The sequence below is a fragment of the Nicotiana tomentosiformis genome, chromosome 12 (genome assembly GCF_000390325.3).
Source record: "Nicotiana tomentosiformis chromosome 12, ASM39032v3, whole genome shotgun sequence".
Lineage (NCBI taxonomy): Eukaryota > Viridiplantae > Streptophyta > Magnoliopsida > Solanales > Solanaceae > Nicotiana > Nicotiana tomentosiformis.
In genome coordinates, this window is record NC_090823.1 from 105,530,543 (window position 1) to 105,557,240 (window position 26,698).

The 26,698-nt window shown below is 37.4% G+C and overlaps 3 protein-coding genes and 3 pseudogenes across 4 annotated transcripts; 3 read left to right on the forward strand and 3 right to left on the reverse strand.

The window, feature by feature from the left end:
* The window catches only part of LOC104094687 (probable metal-nicotianamine transporter YSL7), a 41,851-nt pseudogene extending 36,126 nt beyond the window's left edge, over positions 1-5,725 (forward strand).
* Positions 5,726-9,665: 3,940 nt separating this feature from the next.
* On the forward strand, positions 9,666-11,908 carry LOC104094685 (AAA-ATPase At3g50940-like; annotated as a pseudogene).
* Positions 11,909-12,016: 108 nt separating this feature from the next.
* LOC104094688 (uncharacterized) lies at positions 12,017-25,571 on the reverse strand. Of its 2 annotated transcripts, XR_011412699.1 has the most exons (5): positions 25,303-25,571; positions 21,411-21,478; positions 18,816-21,304; positions 12,605-12,778; positions 12,017-12,244 (listed from the first exon to the last, which is right to left on the reverse strand). XR_011412699.1 is itself a non-coding variant. In XM_070191765.1 (3 exons), the coding sequence occupies exons 1-3, from the start codon at positions 25,403-25,405 to the stop codon at positions 20,408-20,410; spliced, it is 1,068 nt and encodes a 355-aa protein (XP_070047866.1). In that variant the 5' UTR covers positions 25,406-25,571; the 3' UTR covers positions 18,779-20,407. The 2 variants fall into 2 exon arrangements, 1 of the variants encoding a protein (XP_070047866.1); XM_070191765.1 differs by lacking the exons at positions 12,017-12,244; positions 12,605-12,778 and having other exon boundaries at positions 18,779-21,304.
* LOC108942786 (uncharacterized) lies at positions 16,381-17,082 on the reverse strand. Its single transcript, XM_018770258.2, has one exon. It carries the CDS (start codon positions 17,080-17,082, stop codon positions 16,381-16,383), a length of 702 nt encoding a protein of 233 aa, XP_018625774.2.
* LOC104094689 (uncharacterized) lies at positions 17,191-19,056 on the reverse strand. Its single transcript, XM_009600662.1, has 2 exons — positions 18,964-19,056; positions 17,191-17,652 (listed from the first exon to the last, which is right to left on the reverse strand). The coding sequence occupies exons 1-2, from the start codon at positions 19,054-19,056 to the stop codon at positions 17,191-17,193; spliced, it is 555 nt and encodes a 184-aa protein (XP_009598957.1).
* Positions 18,936-19,052, forward strand: LOC117276386 (5S ribosomal RNA; annotated as a pseudogene).
* Positions 25,572-26,698: the final 1,127 nt, after the last annotated feature.

A 26,698-nucleotide genomic window follows, 5' to 3' on the forward strand; every position in this document is an offset into this window, starting at 1 on the left:
TTTTCATGTGGATGTCATATCCCTTTTCAAGAATTTGTCCCAAACTTAAAATATTACTTTTTAATTTTGGCACATAATAAATATCTTGAATTTACTTGTGGCCACTATTTTTATAAGAGATCAGAATCGTACTTATCCCTTCGATTTGAATCTTTGAGATATCTCCAAAGGATACATTACCTCTCACCGACTTATTGATCTCCATAAACTTATCTTTAAATCCACACATATGATTGCTTGCTCCATTGTCCAAATACCACGAGCTACAATCATCCCTGTCTTCTTCTCTGAGTTCCAGTAACAATGTCGACTCATCTTTTTCTTTCTTGTCGTCAACAAAGTTAGCTTTCTCTTCAACTTTCCTATGACATTCTCAAGAATAATGACCAAATTTATGACAATTAGGACACTCAATTTTTGATTTGTCATACCTTTGTCCATTATTTTCTTGATAGTAGCCATGTCATCTTCCTCCTTTTTGTCTACGACCCGACCTCTGAATGTATGGTGGATTTTAACTTAATTGTTGAAGTTGTTACCATTAATTCTTCCTCTTCCATGACTTCCACGGCCTCGCCCTTGTCCATTCCCTCGATAGCTTTTTCACCTCCATAACGCTTAAAGGATGCTTGATCTTTAAGAAGTTGCTTTAGTGGCACTTCTTGTCTCCTCTTTATCTTTTCTTCATGGGCCTATAAAGAACCCTCCAATTGCTCCACCGTCATAGAGTCTAAATCTTTAGACTCCTCAATAGCACACACCACAAAATTAAATTTAGGTATTAAAGTGCGAAGGATCTTTTCTACCACACGAATATCTTCCATGTCCTCCCCGTATCTTCTTAATTGATTTACAATAACCTTCACTTTTGAACAATAATCCGAAATGCATTCGGATTCTTTCATTTTTAAAACTTCAAAATTAGCCCTTAGAGTTTGAAGTTTTACCTTTCTCACTTTATCAACTCCTTGGAGAGAATTTTGTAAAATCTCCCAAGCTTCCTTTGATGTGGTAGCATCGACCACCTTCTCAAACATGGCATCATCCAGATATTGATGGATGAGCGTGAGGGCTTGTTGATCCTTCTTCCTTGTCTTTACCAAGACATCTTTTTCATTTTGAGGTAAAGCTTCCTCATTATCGGGTTTTGTATACCCTCTGTCTATGATATCCTACATATCTTGGGAGCCAAGAATGACTTTCATACGTAGACGTCATTTCTCATAATTATTTTTTGTGAGACGGGGGTACTGAAAAGACAGCGAACTATTATTCTCTATGTCTATGATACTATGTTGTTGGGAAAAAATAATATCATGCTCAGGAATAATATCCACGGTAAATAACAATAACACAAGAGAGTAACGACGACAACAAATCTTTTAACGGAGTAAAATACAATACCCGAGCGGAGCAATATAATACCACTATAATATTATAACTTGGTAGTGTCAAATGACTACTACAGCTTCGAAAGAAATAAACACTCTTTATTTTAAACACCTCACTACAATATTACTCTCGCTCAATATTTATATCATAAACTACAATATGTGGATTACTCTCTCTAACTCTCTCTGGCTTCTCTCGATTTTGATGCGTTTGAAATGAAGAAAGATGGCTTCTATTTATAGCAAGACTCACCGTCCAAATAACCAATCAGATTTGGCTTTTACAAAATCAGATTTGCATCTTTCCAAACTCATATATGGCTTTTGCAAAATCGGATTTGTGTCTGCACAACTTGTTTCAGACGTCCATTCAACTTGTTGCATTCAACTTGTGTCTATTCCATTTTGCTTTCATGTTGGTGGTCACAGCCTTAAGTTTCAAAAAGAGGAAATCACCAGGAGACGAAGATTATTCAAGTGAAGAGTCCTCAGAAGACTACGACACAGAGACAAAACGAGTACTTCTTGAAAGACCAGATCCACATCTGGGCAGCCTTTGGTGGATACGTTGGTATTGCAGTCATATCTATCATTGTGGTGCCAATTATCTTCCACTCACTGAAATGGTATCACATCCTGGTTGGCTATGTAATTGCTCCAGTTTTGGCCTTCTGCAATTCTTATGGAAGCGGCCTAACGTATTGGTCCTTGGCCTCATATTATGGAAAAATTACAATCCTTACATTTATTTATTGGGTTGGTTTGCAAAATGGTGGAGTGATTGCTGGCCTTGCTTCATGTGGATTGGTGATGAGCATACTAGACACAGCTGCTGGCTTGATGGGAGATTTTAAGTTTGGTTACTTAGCGCTTACATCGCCTCGTTCTATGTTCTTTAGCCAAGTCATTGGAACTGCGATGGGTTGTGTGATAATACATGTAATGACCCGACTGGTCATTTTGAGCTCTAGCGCATCGTTCGGCGGTTTGAAACCTTGAGCAACTTCATTTCAGGTATTACGACTTGTACGCGTGGTCGGAATTGAATTTCGGGAAGCTTTAAGTTGGAAAGAAAATTCTAATTTCGGAAGTTGTAAGTTGGAAGAATTGACTAAGGTTTGACTTTTGAGTAAACGACTTCAGAATCGAGATTTAAAGGTTCCAATAGGTTCGTATAATAATTATGGACTTGGGCGTATGTTCGGGTTGAGTATCAGATCACCTGGGAGCATTTCGGCGTTTATTATGGAAAGTTAACATTTTGAAAGTTTAAGAATTTCATAAGTTTGTCTTGAAGTAGATTTTGATGTTATCGATGTCCGTTTGGGATTCCGAGCCTGAAAATAGTTCTGTATGGTGATTTTGGTCTTAGAATCGTGTCCGGACGTTGATATGGAGGTCTGTAGGTCATTTCGGCGTCAATTGGCGAAAGTTGGAAATTGGATGATTTTTGGGAAGTTTGATCAGGAGTGGACTTTTTGATATCAGGCTCGGATTCCAATTCCGAAAGTGGGAGTAGGTCCATAATGTCAATTATGACTTGTGTGCAAAATTTAAGGTCAATCGGACTTGATTTGATGCGTTCCGGTACAAGTTATAGAATTTGAAAATTTGGAAATTATAAGTTTGATTCGAGGCGCGATTCATGATTTTGATATTGTTTGACGTGGTTTAAGGTTTCGACTAAGTTCGTATTATATTTTGGGACATGTTGGTATATTTTGTTAAGGTCCCGAGAGCCTCGGGTGGAATCCATATGGTTAACGGATTGAATTTGGCCTTATGAAAATGTTAAACCTGCTGTCATATGGTGTAACCGCACCTGTGAGGTTTTGGCCGCAGAAGCGGCCCAGGGGTCGCAGAAGCGGAGAAGGTCAGCCAGGGGAAGGACCGTAGGTGAGGAGTTTGGGCCACATCTGTGCAAGCACAGAAGCGAAGCGTTGGGCGCAGAAGCGGAAGAAGGTGCAGGAGCAGAAGGGGGCTCGCACATGCGATGTCGCAGAAGCGGGGAATGTTTCCGTAGGTGCGAGGCATCGTGTTTGGGTGATTTTCCGCAGAAGCGGTGGTGTGGTCGCAGAAGCGATGTCGCAGGTGCGGATACTGTCCCGCAGGTGCGAAAATATCGCTTGGCAGAATCGTTTTAAGAGCGGGATTTAACTTTTCTTCTCTCATTTTTCACTTGGTTGGGGCCATTTTGGAGAGATTCAAGGAGGGATTTTCATCCAGCAACACGAGGTAAGTGATTCCCATCTATTACAAGTTAAATACATGAATTCTATAAGGATTTAAACATGGAAATTTGTAGGAATTTGAGATTTTTGTTAGAAAACCTAGAAATTGGTATTTTTGGATTTTGACTACGAAATTGGACATGGAATTGGGAATAAATCATATATTTGAGTTCGTAGTGTTATGGGTAAAAATTATCTTCAAAGATTTTCGGAATCCGGGCGTGTGGGCCCGAGCTTGACTTTATCGACTTTCTGAGCGGAGTTGGAAATTGTTAAAATTGATTTATTATGAATATTAGAGTATATATTTATGGATTTGCACATTGATTTACTAGTTTTGGAGCGACGATCATCGGTTTGGGGTGTTAGAGTGGCGTTGGAGCCGGTTATGGAACTTCGGGGCGAGGTAAGTCTCTTTTCTAACCTTGTAAGAGGGAATTAACCCCATAGGTGAATTGATTTAATATGTGCTTTTATTTGTGGGGGTTGCGTACGCACGAGGTGATGAGAGTCCGTACGTAGCTACTAATTATGCTTATGTCCGGGTAGTCTAGGACCTAAATCATATTATACCTGCGATGTTTGTACCCTACTTGTTAATTTAATCGCTTAAATCATATTGGAACTTGATAAAGGAATTGTAAAAGGTTAAATTTTATTTACTTGAGTTTTGGACGGGTCACTCGACCGTTAATTAGAATTGGTGTTTCTTTGAATATTAGCCTCTTAAAAATATCTTGAATCGGTTGTTTATAAAGTATTTTCTCTTCTCGTGGAGCTGGCCGAACACCTCGATAGCAGATAGATGCATCTATGGTTCGTGTCGTTCGACCATCGGCAGTGCACAATTTATATATTTGTATATTGGATCGGATCGTACGACCTCGACATAATTCGTGCATAATAAATCTTGGAGTGCAATCATAATTGATATTGTCTCATTGGTTTGAGAGATCAATTTGTTAAATTAGGGAAATTAATTTGGGATTTACTATCAGTGAAAGAATTATTTAATTATTTCTTGTTATTGAGTTTTCAGTTGTATTTACATAATCCATGCTTAAATTATAATTTCGGTATTTTATTGTTAGCACATAGTAAGTGTCGAATTCAACCCCTCGTCACTACTTCTTCGAGGTTAGACTAGATACTTACTGGGTACACGTATTTTACGTACTCATGCTACACTTGCTACACTTTCTGTGCAGGTACATATATCTCTAGTGGTCTTGTGGGCACAGAGGCGTGGCTATTGCGGGGAGTTAGGTGAGTTGCATCCCATGTTACGAGTCCGCAACACTCAGAGTCTCCATCAGAGTTATTTACATTCTCCTGTCTAATTTGTATTCCAGACAGATGTTGTATTTTATTATATTTTCTAGTTGATGCTCATGCAGTTGTGACACCGGGTTTTGGGAGTTCTTACTGGATGTTTAGTATGGTAGTTCACGTAATTATCATTGCTTCACCCTGTAAATTCTATTTCATACTATATAATTAATGGAAATTATGATTTCAAAAGGAATAAAAATGAGTAATTAAGTGAATCAATCATTGTTGGCTTGCCTGACGCCGGCGTTAGGCGCCATCACGACATATAGTGGATTTTGGATCGTGACAATACCACTAGTCTTTTGGATTTTCCACAATGCCTATAAATTGGGTGATCCAAAAGGTTCATACCCTGCACCATATGCATTAATGTATTGTGGAATCGCGCTACTTGGTGTGGAAGGTTTTGGAAGTCTTCCCAAACATTGCCTCGGGCTCTCTATTTGGTTCTTTGTGGCTGCTATTGTGATAAACCTAATGACTCAGCTGCTGAAAAAATTAGAGACCAGGTATAGGATTTATCGGTTCGTGCCGAGTCCAATGTGCATGTCTATACCATTTTACCTTGGAGGGTACTTTGCCATTGACATGTGTATAGGGTCATTAATTCTATTCATTTAGGAAATGTTGAACAAGCAGCAAGCTAAAGATTTTGGACCTGCAGTGGCTGCTGGTCTCATATGTGGTGAATCCTTGTGGGGAATTCCAGCATCTGTTCTTGCTCTAGCTGGTGTCAAAGCTCCCTTTTGCATGAAAGTTCATCACTGATTTTAGTCCTACATATATTCCTCCTCCGCCTGATCATATGATAGTTTGTACCAATTGAGCTCTTTTTTATCTCCCAGCTTTGTCTAAGTTTTTAGTCTTTTGATAATTTTAGCCTTCTTAGCATAACATGTTTTTAAGTTGTCTCTTTTATTGTAGTTGTAGAATTAATACAAGCTGTGTTTCTGTACTTGTCGTTTTCGAAACTCTTGAAGTATTTTGTGTGTTTCAGATTTCGTTGGTACCAGCTACTAATTTCAGTTTGTAACATCAATGTATTGTGTAGTTTCTTTCTTCTTTTAATTAGGATGTTCATCCTGCAAAAAAAAAAAAAAAAAAAATCAAATACTATTATACACAAAAAATAACGTAAGATGCCTGCTAAACAGGTTCAAATAGACTTGGCGACAGATAGATAAACAGAGATATAAAACGTAACTATGAAATTGGTTCTTGTGGTGAGAAGTTGCCATATATTTATCCATGTAAAAAGGGCTTCTTGCACCAGCTGGAAGATGTTCATCTGGTCTTGCTTCTGCTTCAATACTCTCCGGTGCAAGCAAATACCATAATAAGATTAATTGCATTGCAGAATAGTTGGAGAAATGTCCATCTTCAGTTGGATTCCAGATGATAAAAATCTGGTAGGTTCTGACTTCCTATCTCTATATTACCAATGTATTGGACTATATAGGTACTTAGTTCCCCACATGTTTTCTGCAGTGTTCTTGGATATTTTGTTCATTTTGTGTTTGAACAAGACTTGGATAGTTGTTTTTCAAATGTAAAGGAAATAAAGCAGGCACATCCTAGTGCTAATGATAAACAGCGAATTAGCCAAACATCCTTATTCATTCGACACATTGGAGAACGTGTTGCTTTCAGGTATGTGGTGGAGGAAGTTGATAAGATTTAGATTCGTTTACAGCAGGTACACTGGATCCTATATTTTCCTCAAGTAAAAAAGAACGCCTTAGTATTGAGAAGATTGGTTGGGAGCTCCCGAGACTCACTGTTCTTGACTCGAACCTTGAGGACAAGGTTTTTTTGAAGACGGAGGAATTGTTATGAACGACATTGGCCAAAAGACCAAGGGCGTATTTAGAATATTGGAGAACTTTGTGTGGGACTGGGGCATGCAAGGGAGTTCATGTGCAACATGAGCAATTAAAAAGGCAATCAAGTTCTGCAGAAGTGTTACGTTATGCGAATTATGTTGAAGTTTCGGCTTGCTCTGTTCTTGTCACCTCCTCTTCTTGAGTGTTTGTATCCTCTCATCCCCATTCTCTAATTAGTCTTAGCTTCTCATCACCACTCTTATCTCTATCCTTTAGTTACTTGTTAAATATTTCAGTATTTTCTATTGTAATTCAGTAGTTTGAGTATTGCAATTACTATATATCCCGACGCTGTAATCGTGTTTCAGTTCTTATTAATATAGTGGGGAATTTGTCTATTTGTTATATGTGCAAATTCCACTTTCTATTATGTATGCACTCCCGAAAGCACTACTACTTCATTGATCTTCCATAACATAATAGATTCGACCTTTTCCCATATCAGAAGCATTTGTTTCCAAGTATGAGATTCTCCTTAAGCCCACTTCTTGATTTTTGGATGAGATCTTTACTCAATATCTGGCTCTAAGAAACTCAGACCAAAGTGAAGGTTGGGATCAAAATCTCCGCCACCTTTTCTCTAAGATTAAATTGTGCTACTAATCTGGTATATGCATTATGAAGGAACAAAGGCTGTATGGGAACTAGGAAGATTATTGGAAAGTGCAGTTAACGTGTAATGACAAACGTGCTCATTATTATAACTACTTAAATACTCCTTCCGTTTCAATTTAGATGAGATAGTTTGATTCGATTAGAAATTTAAAAAAAAATAAAAGATTTTACTTGTGGTCTTAAAAGTTTAAGGGATAAAAGTTTTGTGGGGCCATGACATTTGTGTTGTTATAAAAGCTTCTTGTTAAGGGTAAAATGGGTAAAATGAAGAGTTTAAAATTGAATTATTTCCAAATTTAGAAATTTGTCATTTGTTTTGGAACAGACTAAAAAGGAAAGTACATCGTCTAATTTGAAACGGAGGGAAGCAAAAGGAAAGTACTCCCTCCGTTTCAAATTAGATGATATACTTTCCTTTTTAGTCTGTTCTAAAATAAATGACACATTTCTAATTTTGGAAATAATTCAACTTTAAACTCTTCATTTTACTCATTTTACCCTTAATGAGAAGTTTTTATAACCACACAAATGTCATGGCCCCACAAAGTTTTACCCCTTAAGCTTTTAAGACCACAAATTTCAAAAATCTTTTTTTTTTCTTAAACTTCGTGTCGAGTCAAACTACCTCATCTAAATTGAAACAGATAGAGTAATGTACTTTGTGCCGAGTCAAACTATCAACAACAACTGATTTTATTATGAGGCAGCTCATAGTGTTCATTCGATCTATTGTGCGCATCTGCATCTAGAATTGGGTAGACCTCATACAATGGTTATCCTAGCTCTACCATATCTTTTCTTTCATTTCTTCTGGAACAATCACTAAGACTTTTTTTATAATGGATCTACTACCAGAAATTTAATGCGTAATCTCAGCATTCAATGTGTATTCCTAAATAATCTAATTTTTCAATTATTCAACCATTTTATTTTACCAAGTTCAATGTTAGCCAGATTAGTCAACATTTATCTCTTTCGATGCAACAACAAAATCTTACTTATGTTTAATTATGTCAAAAATAACTAGAAGTAGGGGTGTACAAACCGAACCGAAAAACTGCACCAAACCGAAAAGTCAAACTAAATCGATTAAAAAATCCGGTTAGGTTTGGTTTGATTTGGTTTGGTTTGGTATTGAGTAAAAAAATTTGAACCAAACCGACATATAAATATATACTTTTAAGACTTTTTATAGAATTTTCTTTAGAAAATACCTAGAAATATTTGCAATTCTCTTATGGGATATAATATTTAGTTAAAAATGAAGTACTCCATATTTATTAACTTTAAATAATGGGTTGTATGATCACTTTCTTATCAAGTGTTAGTGAAATGCGTCAATCTCTTTGTTTTTTCATATTCATATATCAAGATCTATTAAATTCTTATATCTTTTTTGAATTTGAAATGGTATTTCGATAATTTAAAATTAAATAGAATATATTATATTGGTTCATATTTATTTTTATGTTTAATTATTAAATTCGGCTAATCTTGAAAGTGCACATTAACGTAAAATTACTGTCAGACGACTAAAAAATAATTATCATGTGTTACTAAGAAAATTCTTCCATAAGAATATTTTAATAGATCATATATTCGTCAATTTTTTTAAATTTTACTAAACATATATTTACTTATAAAAAATTTAACAAAGTACGATTGAGATAACATTCATATAACAAAAAACCCGAAAAAACCCGACAAAATCGAACCAATCCAAACCGATATAGTTGGTTTGGTTTAATTTTGATAAAAATCGAACCAACCCGGTCTATGTACACCCCTAACTAGAAGTCTTTGCAGTAATTACAGGTAATTATATGTATAGAGTTAATTTTTAGGTTGCGTACAAATTCTTTTACTACAATTTTATTGCTAGTTTAAAATAATGCCACTAGTAGCAACAAACATTATATACTTAAATGTGTCGTTTTTTGTTATGGTTGTATATAGGTGATGTTGTCTGGTTTGCTGTACTTCATCAGTATTGGCTTGTGGTCAAGTAGTGGAGACGAAAGAGTTATAATTTAAATCGTACTGGATTGCAAGAACATAATCGTAGTCTATTCAGTGTCCTAATTAGCTTATGAAGCCGAAATTGGAACCTTTTACCTAGTAGATTTAAGTTTAGGAATAGTCCTTTGGAAGTTATTGATTCATTAATTAGTCATGAAAGACCACAAAAACCTCTCCAAAACCAAAACCAAAACCAATTTGGTTTTGGTTCAAATATGTTCCATATTTTTTGACTGCACTTTCCCGATTATTTTCCTGGCTCCTACCCTATGCCTCTCTACCTTTTAAGCTATAAATACACCTACTAAGTAGAAGAGGAAATCATCAAATACTACTATACACAAAAAATAACGCAAGTTACTAAGTTTAATTCCGTCATGTCTTCCTCGACAGAATCAAACATGGCCCTGGCCAAGACCATAATATCGACAGTAGGTTCTATTGCTGCAACGGCCATGGTTGTCCGTTCAGTAATGCATGAAATTCTCCCATCAGATTTCCAAGATTATATCTCTATTGGCCTCAGGAATTTTTTCAACAGATTCTCAAATCATCAAACTATGGTGATTGATGAATTTGATGGCCTAGACGTAGACGGAGTTTACGAAGCTGCCCAAATTTACTTAGGCTCCAAACTCTCCCCAACAAACACTCATCGCTTCAAAATTAGCAAACCAGCGAAGGAGAAAAATTTCAATGTCAGCATGGAACGCAATGAAGAAGTAATTGACTTTTACAACGGCCAAAAGTACACGTGGGTTTGGGTTTGTGAAGGATCATCAGCAAGAAGATCGATATACAATCCACGTGACATGAACTCCACCCTAAGATCCGAGATTAGATCTTTTGAACTCACGTTTCATCGTAAAAACAGGGAATTTGTCCTAGACACTTATTTACCATACATTATCGACGAGGCAAAATTGCTAAAACATGAAAAAAGGACACTCAAGATTCACACTGTGGATCATGACATGATCCATGATCTAAGTGAAGTATGGATGCCGGTGAATCTTGATCATCCTGCTACGTTTCAGACATTAGCAATGGATGTGGAACAAAAGGAAAGGATTGTGAAGGATTTGGACAGGTTTGTGAAGAGGAAAGAGTATTATAGGGAAGTTGGGAAAGCGTGGAAAAGAGGGTATTTGTTGTATGGTCCACCAGGTACTGGTAAATCTAGCTTGATTGCAGCTATGGCTAATTACTTGAATTTTGATATATATGACTTGGAGTTGACTGAGGTGAAGAAGAATTCGGATTTACGCCGCTTGTTGTTGGCTACTGCTAATAATTCTATTTTGGTGGTGGAGGATATTGATTGTTCTGTTGATTTGCAAGATAAATTGGGCAACAGAGAGGCTGCTAATTCATCTTCAAATAATTCTCGTGATGAGGAAGAAAGCAAGGTTAATGTCTTTGATCTCTTTACTTCTTCACCTTAAGTTGCTAACAAAAGAATTTAAATTCATGAATAAACAATGTTGAAACATAATTAGACAGTGTAAAAATGGTTATAAACAGATGGTTGGTTTTCTTCCAACCCTACCTTAATTGTTTGTAGTAGTATTCAAATTCTCAACTACATCACAACAAAGAATGAGATAAAAGTAATAAAGTGTGCCAAATTCATAATAAGAAAAATCAATCCAGCAAAAAGTATAGGATTTAACTTTTACATGCAGATAGTATAAAAAGATTTTTTACATTATTAGCGTAATTTTTACGTAGGAGGTTGCCCGCCTTATTTTCCAAGTAACAAGTTCCGCTACTATGGATAGTTACTTGTAGTAATTATGCTCTTATTAATATCCTGGTAGTGTAAGAAATCTTTTATACTAGCATTGTCTGGATTTTGTTGCAGATAACATTGTCTGGATTACTGAATTTCATTGATGGTTTATGGTCAAGTTGCGGGGATCAAAAGATAATAATTTTCACAACAAATCACATTGAAAGCTCGACCCTGCATTGTTGAGGCCAGGTCGCATGGACATGCACATTCATATGGCATATTGTACTCCTTGCGGATTCAAGCTTCTTGCTGCTAATTATCTTGGTATTAAAGAACATAAACTGTTTGAAGAAACTGAAGAGTTGATTGGAAAGACGGCGGTGACACCGGCGGAGGTGGCTGAGCAGCTGATGAAGGAAGATGAAGTTGATATTTCACTTAATGGCTTGATTGAATTTCTTAACAGCAAGATGAAAGAACAAGAAGAGGCTAAGGCTAAAGTGGATGACAATAAGGAGGAAAAGGGTTGAAAGGTTATGGATCAACATTTTAGTTAGTGCAAATAGGGTGTATAAAGTTTGAGATTTTTTTTTTTATTTTCTATAATAATTTCAGAGAAGTCTAGCATGTTTGTTAAAGAAACATATATTTCTGTCCTGCATAAGTTTTAATCAAAGTCAATTACATATTCTTTTCATCTCAGATTGACTAGTTTTGATTTGATTGCTTGTCTATTTCCTCTTGAGGTGAGGAAACACAAGATGAATAACTAGCTAGGTAGAACAACAGCTTACTCCAACAAACCAGAGAGGCAACACCAATAAATATGACACTAAGAAACCAAAGTTCTATAGCCTGTTTATTCCACTCTATGTATTGCCACCAACAAAGGCCTTGGTGATCTTTCTCATACTGATTACAAAAGCAGAATATATATACATGGGAATATGGGGAGACACACAAGAAGCAGCTTTTTTACACATCGAAAGCATCTACTAATACACCATTTCAGACATCGACACCTATTCTCTGAGCAACCTGCAGAAGAAAAATATCAGGTCATGCAAGTTTAGGTGAAAGATTAGGGCTAGTCGAAGTTAAAATTTTGCTGCAACAAGTAACGAAATCTAATGAATCGGGACCAATGCATTTGGTTGTACTAAGATGAGTTAGAAAACATGAGAGAGACCAAAATAATCCAATAGAACGTATAATCTACCGATGCCATTGGAACTTCTTGCCCATTATAAATGTGTTTGCAGGCCATTACATGCAATAATTGTAAATCAATCTCATGTAAACAGATCTATTTTCACCCTTTTGTTACGTGACTTGACCCAAAATAAAGCAAGTTATTATGGCAAAATTATCTAAAAGAGAGGCAAATAAATCAGTTACCTCTTTGAAGAAGTTAACGTCACTTCCCCACAGCCAGGCATCACAACCTGCATCTCTAGCACCCCAAATGTCATTTCTACGATCATCGCCTACAGGAACAGCATCTTCTGGATTTACTTCTAGTAACTCACAAGCTTTTTAAAATATTGTTGGATTAGGCCTCTCTGCTTCTGCCTGTTAAAAGCCAGAAGGAAATCAGCTGTTGGATCAGAAACGGAGAAAAGGAAGCAAAAGGAAAGGCAAAAACACATTACTTCCGCTGACACTGCTAAAGCATCAAACTAATGATCACAGTTCAGAGCCCTCAACACTGGTCTCAAACAGGTGCCAAATTTAACGTTATAGTCAACTTTACTCCTGCCATTCTAAGGGCCTGGAATACCCTCTCTGCATCTGGATCACACAGATGCCAAGCCTATCGAAGAATAAAGGATGAAAGTAAATTTAAGTTTGTCAACGGGAAGAAAAACCAATTTGCTATCAACAGAAATAGTTCAGAATCTCAAACTGAGCCGACCTGTTCGATAGTATAATAATTATACAACTCCTCAAAGTATTGAGAATCAGAACAGACGGTTGAAGAACTAACTATATGTTGCTAAGATGGCCTTCCATCGTTGAAATATCTGCAACATGCAACTCATATAAATAATAATTCCTGTCTTTGCTATTGCAGACAATAGAAATTTGCTCAAATATCAAAGATGTCTAAAGGTCATCATCAACTTACAACAATAACTTGTGTGATCTCGAACTATTTAGATATCAAAATCAGGCCATCAAGTTTTAAAAAATTATGATACGGTGATGTCCATAGAAGCATGTGTCTATGAATATGATGACAAGCAAAGAAATTTGATTGTTGAATGAAAGAATATGTTTGAAGGGCATAGTTCTCCAGAAGTTCAAGAGAATACAAGTTTAACCAAAACACTTGTTGTAATTAACCAAGATACGTTTTTGGGCTTTTAAGAATTACCAAAAGTTGCATTCACAGTTGTATTCAAGTTTGTTAAGCAAAAATTGGGCTCAGACAATATATTACTACACTACTAGACAATCACACAAGGGAACAGAATATAAATTCCTTGAATAATTGGACAATGAGGATTAGCACGTTTCAGGAAGCACAAAGGTCTAAGAGCAAGCTATTCAAACAGTCACTGAAACTAGAATCTTATCAACAAGAGAAAGACAATGATCAAAACAAAAGATATGGTTTCTTTAGCAGGCAAGCTAATAGCCTGGTTGGCCAAGAGGAAAAATCAGTTTATTTTGAAAAATGCTTTTTCCAAAAGTCTCTATCATCACAAGGTAGGTAAGGTCTGTGTACACACTATCCTCCCCAGACCCCACGGTGTGGGATAATACTGGGTATGTTGTTGATGTTGCTTTTTCCAAAAGTACTTTTTCAGTGCTTTTTGAAAAAGAACTTTTGGAGAGAAGCAGTTTGTATTTGGCAAATTAATCTGAAAAACACTTTTGAGCAAGAACTTGTGTTTGGCCAATCTTTTCAAAAAGTACTTTTAAGTATCAAATTACGAATAAGGACATAAATATATTTACTTAATAGTTAATATTAAAGTCAAACTTATTTATAACAACTTCCTTTGTTCCGAATATTTTTGGATGTTATAACGAAGTGCTGTTATAGAGAACATATATTATAACATAACATAAATATTGGTTACGGAAAAGCTTGGCTTTTATAGTGAAGTGTTGTTATATAGGGATGTTGTTATAGAGAGGTCTGACTGTATAAGTATATAAATAATCTCAAAAATTGTTATCAAAGACAATAATTAAATCTTTTCATCTTATTTTAAGTAAATTATAAAAATAAAATTAAAAAGTACTTTAACTCTTTTAAGATGATTTGAATATATTATAAAATTATTCAACAGATATAAAAGCATTTACCCTTGAACTCACAATATATTAGAAAGCTATAATAAAAATTAGAAGAAATACTTATACATTAATATCCTAAATATATTAGGTTTAAAATAAGTAAGGTTATATTGATATATACTATATTTTGTTAAAGGTATTTTTAGTAAGAAGAAAAGTCAAAACTGCTTCTGCTTCTTTCCAAAAAGCACTTCCCCCCCCCTCCCCCCACAAAAAAAAGCTTGGCCAAACATTTTAAGTTACAACAACAACAACCCAGAATAATCCTACAAGTGGGGTCTGGGGAGGGTAGAGTGTACGCAGACCTTACCCCTACCCCAAAAGGGTAGAGAGGCTGTTTCCGAAAGACCCTCGGCTCGAGAAGAAGAAAAATAAACAATAGACAATAGGTCAGTGACAACAATAGAAGATGAAAAATATTAACAGCATCGTAAGAAGTAGAAAAATAGATAGTAAAAGTAATAACTATAAACAACAATACTACCATAGAAAATAGTGAGAAAACTACATAAACCACTAACAACCCATAGCGAAACAACAACAGGCCAGCCCGGCCCCCGGAACACCGGAACAACCCTAACCTACAACCCTAATGCTTGACCTCCACCCCTTCCTATCTAGAGCCATGTCCTCGAAAATCTGAAGTCGCGTCATGTCTTGCCTGATCACCTCACCCCAATACTTCTTAGGTCGTCCTCTACCTCTCCTCGTACCTGCCAATGCTAACGTCTCACACCTCCTAACCGGGGTATCTATGCTTCTCCTCCGCACGTGCCCGAACCATCTAAGCCTCGCTTCCCGTATCTTGTCGTCCATGGGAGCCACGCCCACCTTCTCTCGAATATCTACATTTCTAATCTTATCCAGCCTAGTGTGCCCGCACATCCATCTCAACAACCTCATTTATTCCACTTTCATCTTTTGGGTATGGGAATTCTTGGTTTCCCAACACTCAGCCCCATACAACATGGCCGGTCTAACTATCGCTCTATAGAACTTGCCTTTGAGTTTTGGTGGCACTTTCTTGTCACACAGGACTCCAGATGCTAACCTCCATTTCATCTACCCCACTCCTATACGGTGCGTGACATCCTCGTCTATCTCCCATCCCCCTGAATAATTGATCCAAGGTACTTGAAACTCCCTCTCTTAGGGATGACTCGAGAGTCAAGCCTCACATCCATGTCCGCTTCTCCCAACTCATCGCTGAACTTACACTCTAGATATTCTGTCTTAGTCCTACTCAACTTGAAACCTTTAACCTCAAGGGTCTGTCTCCAAATCTCCAGCCTCTCATTAACGGCGCTTCGCGTCTCATCAATCAGTACTATATCATCAGCGAACAGCATACACCATGGCACCTCCCCTTGAATATGTTGTGTTAGCGCATCCATCACCAGGGCAAATAAGAACGGGCTGAGCGCAGACACTTGGTGCAACCCCATAACAACCGGAAAGTGCTCTGAGTCACCTCCCACAGTCCTAACCCGAGTATTAGCTCCCTCATACATGTCCTTTAATACCCTAATGTAAGCTACCGGCACACCTTTCCCCTCCAGGCATCTCCAAAGAACCTCCCTAGGAACCTTGTCATGCGCTTTCTCTAGGTTAATAAACACCATGTGCAAATCCTTTTTCCTATCCCTGTACTGTTCCACCAACCTCCTGATAAGGTGGACAGCTTCCGTAGTGGACCGACCCGGCATGAATCCGAATTGGTTATCGGATATAGACACTGCCCTCCTCACCCTTCCTTCCACCACCCTCTTCCAAACTTTTATGGTATGGCTTAGTAACTTGATTCCCCTATAGTTGTTACAATTCTGGATGTCACCTTTGTTCTTGAACAGCGGTATCATCGTACTCTACCTCCATTCATCTGGCATCCTCTTCGTCCTGAAGATAACATTAAATAGCGCAGTCAACCATTCCAAGCATGCTCTACCCACACACCTCCACATTTCCACCGGAATTTCGTCCGGCCCGGTCGCTCGGCCCCTACTCATCTTGCACATAGCTCCCACGACCTCCTCAGCCTTAATACGCCTACAATACCTAAAGTCTTGGTGACTCCCGGAGTGACCCAATTCCCCTAGCACAACATCTTTGTCCCCTTCTTCACTCATAAGCCGATAGAAATAATCCTGCCATCTCCGCTTAATCTGGGCATCTTTCGTCAATACTCTGCCTTCCTCGTCTTTGATACACCTCACTTGATCCAGGTCACGAGCCTTCCTCTCTCTAGCCTTGGCCAGCCGAAATAGCTTCTTCTCCCCTCCTTTTTCCCCCAACTCCTTGTACAGCCGAACAAACGTTGCATCCTTAGCCTCCATGACCGCTAACTTCGCCTCTTTCCTGGCTTCCTTATATCTTCCTCTATTCACTCTCCTCTCTTCCTCGTTTGTGCTCTTCACTAACCTAAGATACGCTGCTTTCTTTGCTTCCACTTTACCTTGGACCACATCATTCCACCACAAGTCGCCTTGGTGCCTGCCATAGTAACCCTTCGAGACCCCTAGCACCTCTCTCGCCGCCTTTCTTATACAGTCCATTGTAGCTGTCCGCATCTCGCTAGCGTCCCCGCTACTCCTCCAGGCGCCCATAGCCATCAACCTCCCCTCCAACTCTTGAGCTTTATTCTTCGTCAAGGCTCCCCACCTGATCCTCGATTGACCCTAGACAAACCTCTTCCTCCTCCCTAATAATATACCGACGTCCATCACCAAGAGCCTATGTTGTGTCGCAAGAGTCTCACTCGGGATAACCTTGCAATCCACACACAACCACCTATCACATCTCCTGAGAAGCAGGTAATCAATCTGAGTCTTAGCCACCGTACTCCGGAAAGTAACCAAATGCTCCTCCCTCTTCGGAAAACTAAAGTTCGCGATCACCAACTCAAAAGCTTTAGCAAAATCCAACAGTGAGGTACCTCCTTCGTTCCTATCCCCAAAGTCGAAGCCACCATGCACCTTGCCATATCCATCAGCAGACGACCCTATATGCCCATTGAAATCCCCTCCTATGAATAACTTCTCCGCAAGCGGCACGCCGCGCACCATCTCGGCCAGCCCCTCCCAGAAGCTTCTTTTAACCTCCTCATCTAAGCCCGCTTGCGGCGCATATGCGCTAATAACCTTAAGTTGAGGGAAAAAATACTTTTGAAAAAAAAAACAGTTTTGACCTTTAAAGAAGCTTGGCCAAATAGGCTATAAGTCAACTTCTCACAAAAATCAAAAGCAAGGAAAAAGAAAAGTTAATCCCTTTTCTCCAAACAAGCAGAATATACAAAGAGAAGTCCATAAAACCAACTTCAATAATAGTAAAAAGACAACATGTAAGGGAAAAAAGGGATTAGGAACTGAGGTAGAAAGACAATGAGACAATAGTATCTCTGCCTGCCCATAATGAAAGAGTCAAGATAATGCACAATATATATATATATGTGTGTGTGTGTGTGTGTGTGTACCCACACACAGAGGAACATCAAAAGATCTAAAATAAACCAAATTACTAAAACACAATGTCAGGGAATGAGACACAGAGTGTGTGTAAGCCGTAAACAGTGAACCCACAAGAATTATTGATATGATAAATTTTCATGTAGAGAGAAGGAACACCAGAGATACTACAAACAGAAAGAAAAATAGTTACTTGCTCTTGTGCTTTTTCAATCTTCAGAATTAGATCCAGAAAAATTAATTTTCTTTGGTATGTTTTTCATCAGAGGCAGAACAAATGAATATAATTCACCCTTAACCAGAGGTGTAGGGTTCAAGCCTTGGTTACCGGAAAAATCCTGGTCAGAAACATTTCCCTTTTAATAGGCTTAACACGGCGTGAATCCGAACTAGCCGGGCTCCAAATTGGATACCAGATACCAAGTGGGAATTAAAAACAATATAGCATATACTCCAAGCAGAAGAAAAATGGGTATTACTATTTGTAGTTTTTCAATTTTCACCATTAGCAGATCCGGATAGATTATTACTTCAACAAATTTTTCATCAGAATGAGAACTAGAGATGCTAATAATAGAAAGATAAATTGTTCACTTTACACCAAAGCATATGATTTGCAGTTCTCTAAAGAAAAAATACCAAGTTACATGAAGACTGCAAAAAGTACTGAACTGTGGACACAAACCAGGTGAAGAAAAAGAAAAACAAAAAGGTAAAATCAAGAACATGCATAACTTAAACAGATGATCAAGAAATTCAAAGAAAGGCTAAAATTATTCAATAAAACTAAGCATTGCATGCATTTTTAAATTGAAAAAAATAATAAATCATGAAAAAACCTGAGCCATGGGCTGAGAGGAGTAACAAGTGTACCCACAGCATCAACAAGACGAGCTTTATGTGTAAGCCCACCATAAAAAGCCCTTGTGTAATCTTCATACTCTTTCACTAGCCCAAATAGCCTCGATCATACCAGAGCTAACGCACCGAATCCATCAGAACTTCAAAGTCAAGCATGCTTGGGCGCGAATCGTACTTGGATGGGTGACCTCTTGGGAGTCCTCGTGTTGCATCCTCCATTACCGAAACTCTACTTGTTTTTATTTATTTGTTAACGGCAGATTATTTTGTTTAGATTGTTCTGATTCGTAGGTCTGCCGATAAGAGATAAACTTGAGGACCCTAGTTAAATGATATCAAACTTGTCAAAAGAAAATTTAATACAAGCCAAAGGAGTCTGTCTACAAACTTCAAACTTATTGTTAACAGCAGTGGAATGGTTTCTTTTGAGAGGGGTGATGATTTTGGCACTTCGAGGCTTCTTGAATGGAAACAAAACGTCCCCTTCCAGGTTTCCTCTTCTCACCAAAGTTTTGGTTTCTATCTGCAGATCCTGCTCCAATGCTATCTGAGATATTCACCATATTGAATATTTTTGACAGCAGCTCCTTGGTGCTATATACATTAATATAAACTTACCATTCCTCAAAAAAGTTACCTTGTGAAAAAAGAAACAAGTTTATGCAGGTCAAGATTGTTGAAAAAAGAAACAAGTTTATGTCTAGGCTACTGAATTCTTATAGTTAACCTAGATTTATGTCCAAACAGGAAGGAACTAAGCCTCTTCAAACTGTTTGAAATTCCATTGTCTGATTACATGCAAATGCAAAACAAGACAGCAAATCATCATAACAACGACATTTTGACTCATGATGTACCCTATAACTGAGATTAAGGACGATGTACCCTGTCAGTCCATTTCTCATGATGGACAGAATAAGCTGCATCATTGGTCTAGACTCTATGGAGAGAATTTACTGTAAAAGCTCTCAAATCTCTCATCCAGTTTTTCAATTGAAGAGTGTGATCATGTTGATATATTAGATAAATGATCTGTACAAAACAAGCGCATCCTCTAATAGTTCCTTCATGGAAAATAATCAGCCAGCCAATGCAAAATTACGGGGAAGGATAGATCAATCCTTTGCTTCCTTTGCTGCATAAGAACCACATGGGAGAAAATCAAATGGACTGAAATGCTTAGGGAATGCCATCAACCTTGTTGAAACACTGCTTAATCCTTTACATCAATACAACAAGAAGCTAAACAGGATTACGATTGAAGCAACAGTCAGAAATAGGCCACAAATCTTTACAGCAGCCTCAAATATACGATTGAAGATCTTCATCAATAGAACTAAACCAGAAACCGGACCAACACCAAGCTACATTTTTAATTGCCTTTGACGACAAAGCCTAAAAGCTGAAGACTAAAAACGGAAAGGAGAAGTTCAGTACAGAAATGAAGCTCATATCTGCATTGTTATGTAACATCTCGCTACTACACCTTAGCTCAAATCTCTCTATCGGCAATGTGGACCAGAAATGGCATGAAACTTTTCAAGGTGGTGTATCAGAAGTGTAATCTTCACTAATCCTCATCAGACATCTCAAATACTAGACTTCGAATAAGAGAAGCAGATTTGGGCAGCAGTCTCCTACAGCGAACACGAGAGAGACTTTTTGAGGCAGAAATAATACGACTTCCAATTTCAATCCTTTTAGACTTATTTACTGGGGCTCTGCTAACGCTTTCATTTGGAAGTGGAGCATCTGAGATTTGCAGAGGTGCTTTAGCTGGAAAAGGAGACAGCAAAGAAAGTTCTACATTAAGATCACGAAGATACGTTCGAGTCCTTGTCTGTTCACCTTGTAAAGTACGAGCTCCTTCATGAGTATACCTTAAGCTTGAATTCACCTCATCATGAATTGAGAAATATTTCCTGATAATGCCCGAAACTGAAACTGCTTCTGATAAATCTTCACAATGGGACTCTGCTGCTGGACAAAAACTCTGTTCCTTGTCTCCCCTACCTTCACAACAATATGTGGGAAGAGCAAAGCTTGCCTTCGAAACAACTAGAGGCTCATCAGGTCCTTCTGGGCAGTTAAATTTATACCTTTTCCTAGCTTTGTTCCGTTTCTTCTTCTTCATCTTTGTCAAATGGGCTATTCTTAAAGCATCTAATAGTGCACTTTTAAGGCAGGCAAATCTTTTCATCTTCTTCATCTTTCTTCTGCATTTTAACTTTTCAAATTTTGTGCCGGTCATAGAAGTTTTACTTTTTGTGTTACCAGAAATAGTGCTAATAACATCATCATGCTGATGCAAAATTTGGTCATCGACATATTCAGATGAACCCAACTGATATAAAATGCCATATTGGCAAACTTCAACATGAAGCGACCTAATTCCCTTTAGATGCTGGAAAACATGCTTTAGAGGCAAAGTTTCAGGAAGGTGGTAAAAGCATGAGTTCCTCTTGACCTGCCAAAAAGTACAGTCTGATGAATCATTTAATTTGAGAAAACAAATTACGAGCAGCGAGACAGTATAGGATAGTTAACGAGTTTAAAAGAGCTTAGAAGCATACCATCACAGCATCCACCTTGATCTGCCCCAATTTTGGGAAACAATTCAAGTGAGCCCTTTCAAGTTCTCCTACAAATAGCAGTAAGACTTGTTCCAAAATCACAAGTACAAAACAAAACATTCTGTAAAACAAATCCTAAATCCAACAGAAAAAGGAAAGAATTCTCGATTCATGGTATTGTTACACACCTTTTAACTGCAAAAAGGAGTTAAGAATTTTCATGATATGAACTCTTCTAAGACAAGATTGAAGCAAGCTGTCTAGCAAATCACGTTGTTAATTACGAAAATTCAATGAACATTTTCCCTTTTTTGCTTTTGTAATGAGATGCAGCTGATGCCACCAATATTCCTAGATAACGAAAACTTTCACAACTTAGAAATCTCTTTGTCGACTATATTCTGTTGAGGTTTTTGTTTTTAAGATAAAATATTCTTAAAATGAGGGTGAATGGGAAATGGAGGAAAAATGAAATTTTGAGTAAAATTTTAAGTTTCTCCCTCTTGACAATGAGACATTGTCCCATATTGGAAGAGGAAGACATTTTTGGTGGGTATATATATAATTGCTCTTCTTGTAGCTCTTAAAGAGTTAAGAAGAAAGCAAGCCTCGCGCCGTCGTCGTCGTCGCTCGCTCGGCTCGGCTTCGGCTTCGGATTTGGTTTTTTGGACCAAATTTATTTGTTAATAGTAAATATTAACGTAAGATTATCCGCATTTGTAACGGATATTTTCCAATCCGTGTATTGACCATTTGGCAGCCGCCTAATGCTCTTCCCACCATGAAGTGCTTGCTCCACAAACATGTAATGCTTGCTCCACCATGGAGGGTGGACGTTTGGTCTTCTTCAACATTTTGCTGCTATATATATGTGCAGCAGATGTTGAAGAAAGACACTCAACACACAACATACAATTCGCTCAACAAATTGGCTATACATTGCACTCCTTCCTCTCAGCATTTCCATACGATTTTCTGAGTTTATACTCCTTCGTTCTGCATTGTTTTTAACTTCAAACAAAGCAACTGTAAGTGTGATTTGCTACCGAACTTTGTGTTCGCTGAAACACTGGGGTTTGAAGTACCGCTACACCAGTGTGTTATTCGTTCTATCCTGGGAGGAAATAATCCATTACCTTGGGTACTAGGAGGGGATTAAATTCCTTAAGGAAACACTGTGAATTCAGTGGGCTCGAATTATTTACTGTTTTATTACGTAAATTTATATTTTGCAGAATTAGAATTATTATTTACAAATACAGCTATATTGACGGGAAACAACAATCTTAAGGAATTTAATATTTATTTCTGTATTTGTAGTATTCTAATTATTCTGCAAACTAAAACCTTTGTGGTTTGTGTACTCCCGTTTTGGAGAGTTAAGCCTTCGTGGCGTTTTGTTGGATATTAAAATCTACGTGATTTTTACTCCAGTTTGAAAACGTGTATTAAACGTTTGTTTGTGTCATTCTTTTACAGAAAAGATGATGACTAGAGGAATTATCACAATTGACTATGTAAAGTCAAGTGATAATGTGTCGGATCCACTTACAAAAGGCCTAACTAGAGAGGTAGTTGAGAAATCATCAAGGGGAATGGGGCTATGGCCGAGAACAAGTCATTGTGGCGGTAACTCTACCTAGAAGACTGGAGATCCCAAGATCTAGGTTCAAGGAGATCAAACAAAGTCATTAATGACGGTTCAACATTGTCAAATAAAATTTTAGTCCGTTCTCGTGATGAGACAATGTTCAGTACCAAGGATAAAGCATTAAGGCTTTTTAATGATTTCTAAATTTGATACGGGGTATATCAAATAGTGTATCTACAGGATGACACGTTTAGGAATCACCTATGTAAGTGTGAAGTGTTAGCCGCTTCAAGGAGAACTTTGTAAGGCCAGTTCTCTACGCACTTATGAAACCAGGCGGTGTTCATGGCTGAAACGAACACAACAATGAGAACCAAAGACGGTTAAGGGTTGATTGTGTGACTTATGGTTGTCTAGGTATACACCAAAGATCGACGGTTCAAAGATATCAAATCTACCGATTGACCGAGTATATCCGACATAAGTTTACTACGGAAAGTTCAAAGGGAAACCTACTTATCCAGATGCGATTAATCCTTACTTGTAAATCACACAGTTTTTTCATGCATACTTCCGTGATATAGCCATTCCCCATTCATGTGGGGGATTGTTGAGGTTTTTGTTTTTAAGATAAAATATTCTTAAAATGAGGGTAAATGGGAAATGGAGAGAAAATGAAATTTTGAGTAAAATTTTAAGTTTCCCCCTCTTGACAATGAGACATTGTCCCATATTGGAAGAGGAAGACATTTTTAGTGGGTATATATATAATTGCTCTTCTTGTAGCTCTTAAAGAGTTAAGAAGAAAGCAAGCCTCGCGCCGTCGTCGTCGTCGCTCGCTCGGCTCGGCTTCGGCTACGGCTACGGCTACGGCTACGGCTACGACTTCGGCTTCGGCTTCGGCTTCGGCTTTGGATTTGGATTTGGATTTTGATTTGGTGAAATGATCGATTGATTGATTAATTTTTTGGACCAAATTTATTTGTTAATAGTAAATATTAACGTAAGATTATCCGCATTTATAACGGATATTTTTCAATCCGTGTATTGACCATTTGGCAGCCGCCTAATGCTCTTCCCACCATGAAGTGCTTGCTCCACAAACATAAAGTGCTTGCTCCACAAACATGTAATGCTTGCTCCACCATGGAGGGTGGACGTTTGGTCTTCTTCAACATTTTGCTGCTATATATATGTGCAGCAGATGTTGAAGAAAGACACTCAACACACAACATACAATTCGCTCAACAAATTGGCTATACATTGCACTCCTTCCTCTCAGCATTTCCATATGATTTTCTGAGTTTATACTCCTTCGTTCTGCATTGTTTTTAACTTCAAACAAAGCAACTGTAAGTGTGATTTGCTACCGAACTTTGTGTTCGCTGAAACACTGGGGTTTGAAGTACCGCTACACCAGTGTGTTATTCGTTCTATCTTGGGAGGAAATAATCCATTACCTTGGGTACTAGGAGGGGATTAAATTCCTTAAGGAAACACTGTGAATTCAGTGGGCTCGAATTAATTACTGTTTCATAACATTAACTTATATTTTGCAGAATTATTATTTACAAATACAGCAATATTGACGGGAATAACATATTCTTGGTTTGCTAAAGGGGTCCTTGGGTAAAATCAATCTCTATACTCTCGATGCAATAGACTCCCCATCCCCAAAGCCACTAAAACGCTCACTTCCCACCAAATTTATATAACAATGTTGTTGGGATTTCAAAAGCTTCCAGCTAGTCACCTTATTTCTTGGAAGGTGCTCCATCATTGCCACTATCGTTGCTTTGAATCCAAGAAACAATATAGCGAAAAGATTGTCGTTCAGTATGTACATGATAGACTGAAGGTATCTGGATATTTTGTTAAGCAGTTAAGGTAAATTCAACATTTTTGTTTTTTAAAATGAAAAAACAAAATCATCTATTACTGAAGGGTACTATAGTATCTTTCATCATTTTAAATACATTAAATCTCTTCCTTTTTATGAGGGTAGTATTCCGGCCAATTTGTATGCACCCCCACTATTTTACCAGGCATCTCATACCTCCCAGCACAAGTATGGATAAATCAGCCCACCTAGACTAATGCAAACGGGAAAAAATCACCAATTTGTTTTTTGTGTGCCTCCGATAGGATTTCAACAAAAATTAAGAGGGATGAATAGTACTCCACTATAGAATCAACAAAAACAAGAAAGAAACTAATTCAAGAAAAAGGGAAATTTGACAATTTGAGCTTGAAATGTATAGCATTAATTGAGCAAGACAAAAGAGAGTTCCAAAAACTCACTCTTGAAGTCATTAGCAGTAGTGTGGGGAGAAACAACGACAACAATGCGAGTGCCAAGATTGGTGTCAGCAAAAACCGGGAATTCAACACTTGAACAAGCCATTCGAAATAACCACTCATCAGTTCAAACTTCCGACCTCTTCACTTCAAAAATATAACGTTGCTAATATTGAAGACAGGAACTCTGTACTTTTTTCGAGGAATACGAGAAAGGGTAAGTGGTGGGCCCTCCTTTTTCTTTCTTTTATTCGGATTGGAGAAGTATCAAAACCCCTTAGGTAGGGCTGGTTATCGAACGGATTGAGCGGTTAATTACTCTTAACGGTTTGGCTTAACAGTTATCGGCTTTTAAATGTATTAATTCGCTAGCCACCCGATAAGATATCGGGCGGATTGGTATCAATTTAGCTCTTATCGGGCGGTTTATCGGTCTAATTCAATCTATATTGTGTGCACTAATTGTTTGCTGACCGCCTAGCGTACAAATTCAGAATAGGAAATTACACATTGAGTCCAGATATACATGTCTGTAAACGCCTACATAAGACTAATGTAGTGTGTCATGTGTTGTAGAGTGAAAAAAGTTGTGACACAACACTGTTGTTTTTTTATTAAACATAGACAAACATGCATTAGTTTAAAAAAACAAAAGCAAAGGTGAACCATAGACAGCCGCTTAAACAATCTTGTTATAGGGTGGGAGAATAAGCTAAGCTAAGCCAAACCTGGGATCTTCTGATGCATAGTACGTAAGGGTTCTGATTATTTAGGAATTAGGTGTTAGAACTTAGAGATAGAGTACTGGAAGAAGTGGAAGGGTTTTTGATATTTAATATATATATATGGATAAAAATAAATTTTATATATATATATATATATATATATATATATATATATATATATATATATATATATATATTCTTAACCGGTTAACAAATTATCCGTTAAGAAAATTGAATAATCCGCCCCCAAACCGATAAGCCGTTAATAAAAAAAATTCAATCTGTTCCCCGTCCGTTAAACCGTTAACCCGATACCAATAAGCCATTAAGTTTCGATTTCGGTTCGATTTTCGGTTTCGGTTCGGTTTTGAACACCCCTACCTTAGCCCATCCCAACCCTTCCCCATTTTCTACCCGTGAAATAAAATTACTCACCCTTACTCCATTTTTTATTCTAAAAAAATATTTTATTTTATATTCTTTTCTCTCTCTAGTATTATATTATTATCTTTTATTTAAATTTTATTTTCTTATTTTTATTAAAGAAATTCTATCTTTTTTCTTTTTTACATATTCATCACATATAATTTATATTACTTTCTTATATAATCATTTAATATAATATTATTTTATATCATAAATTTTTAAATAATATAATTTGTAAGCAAATATTA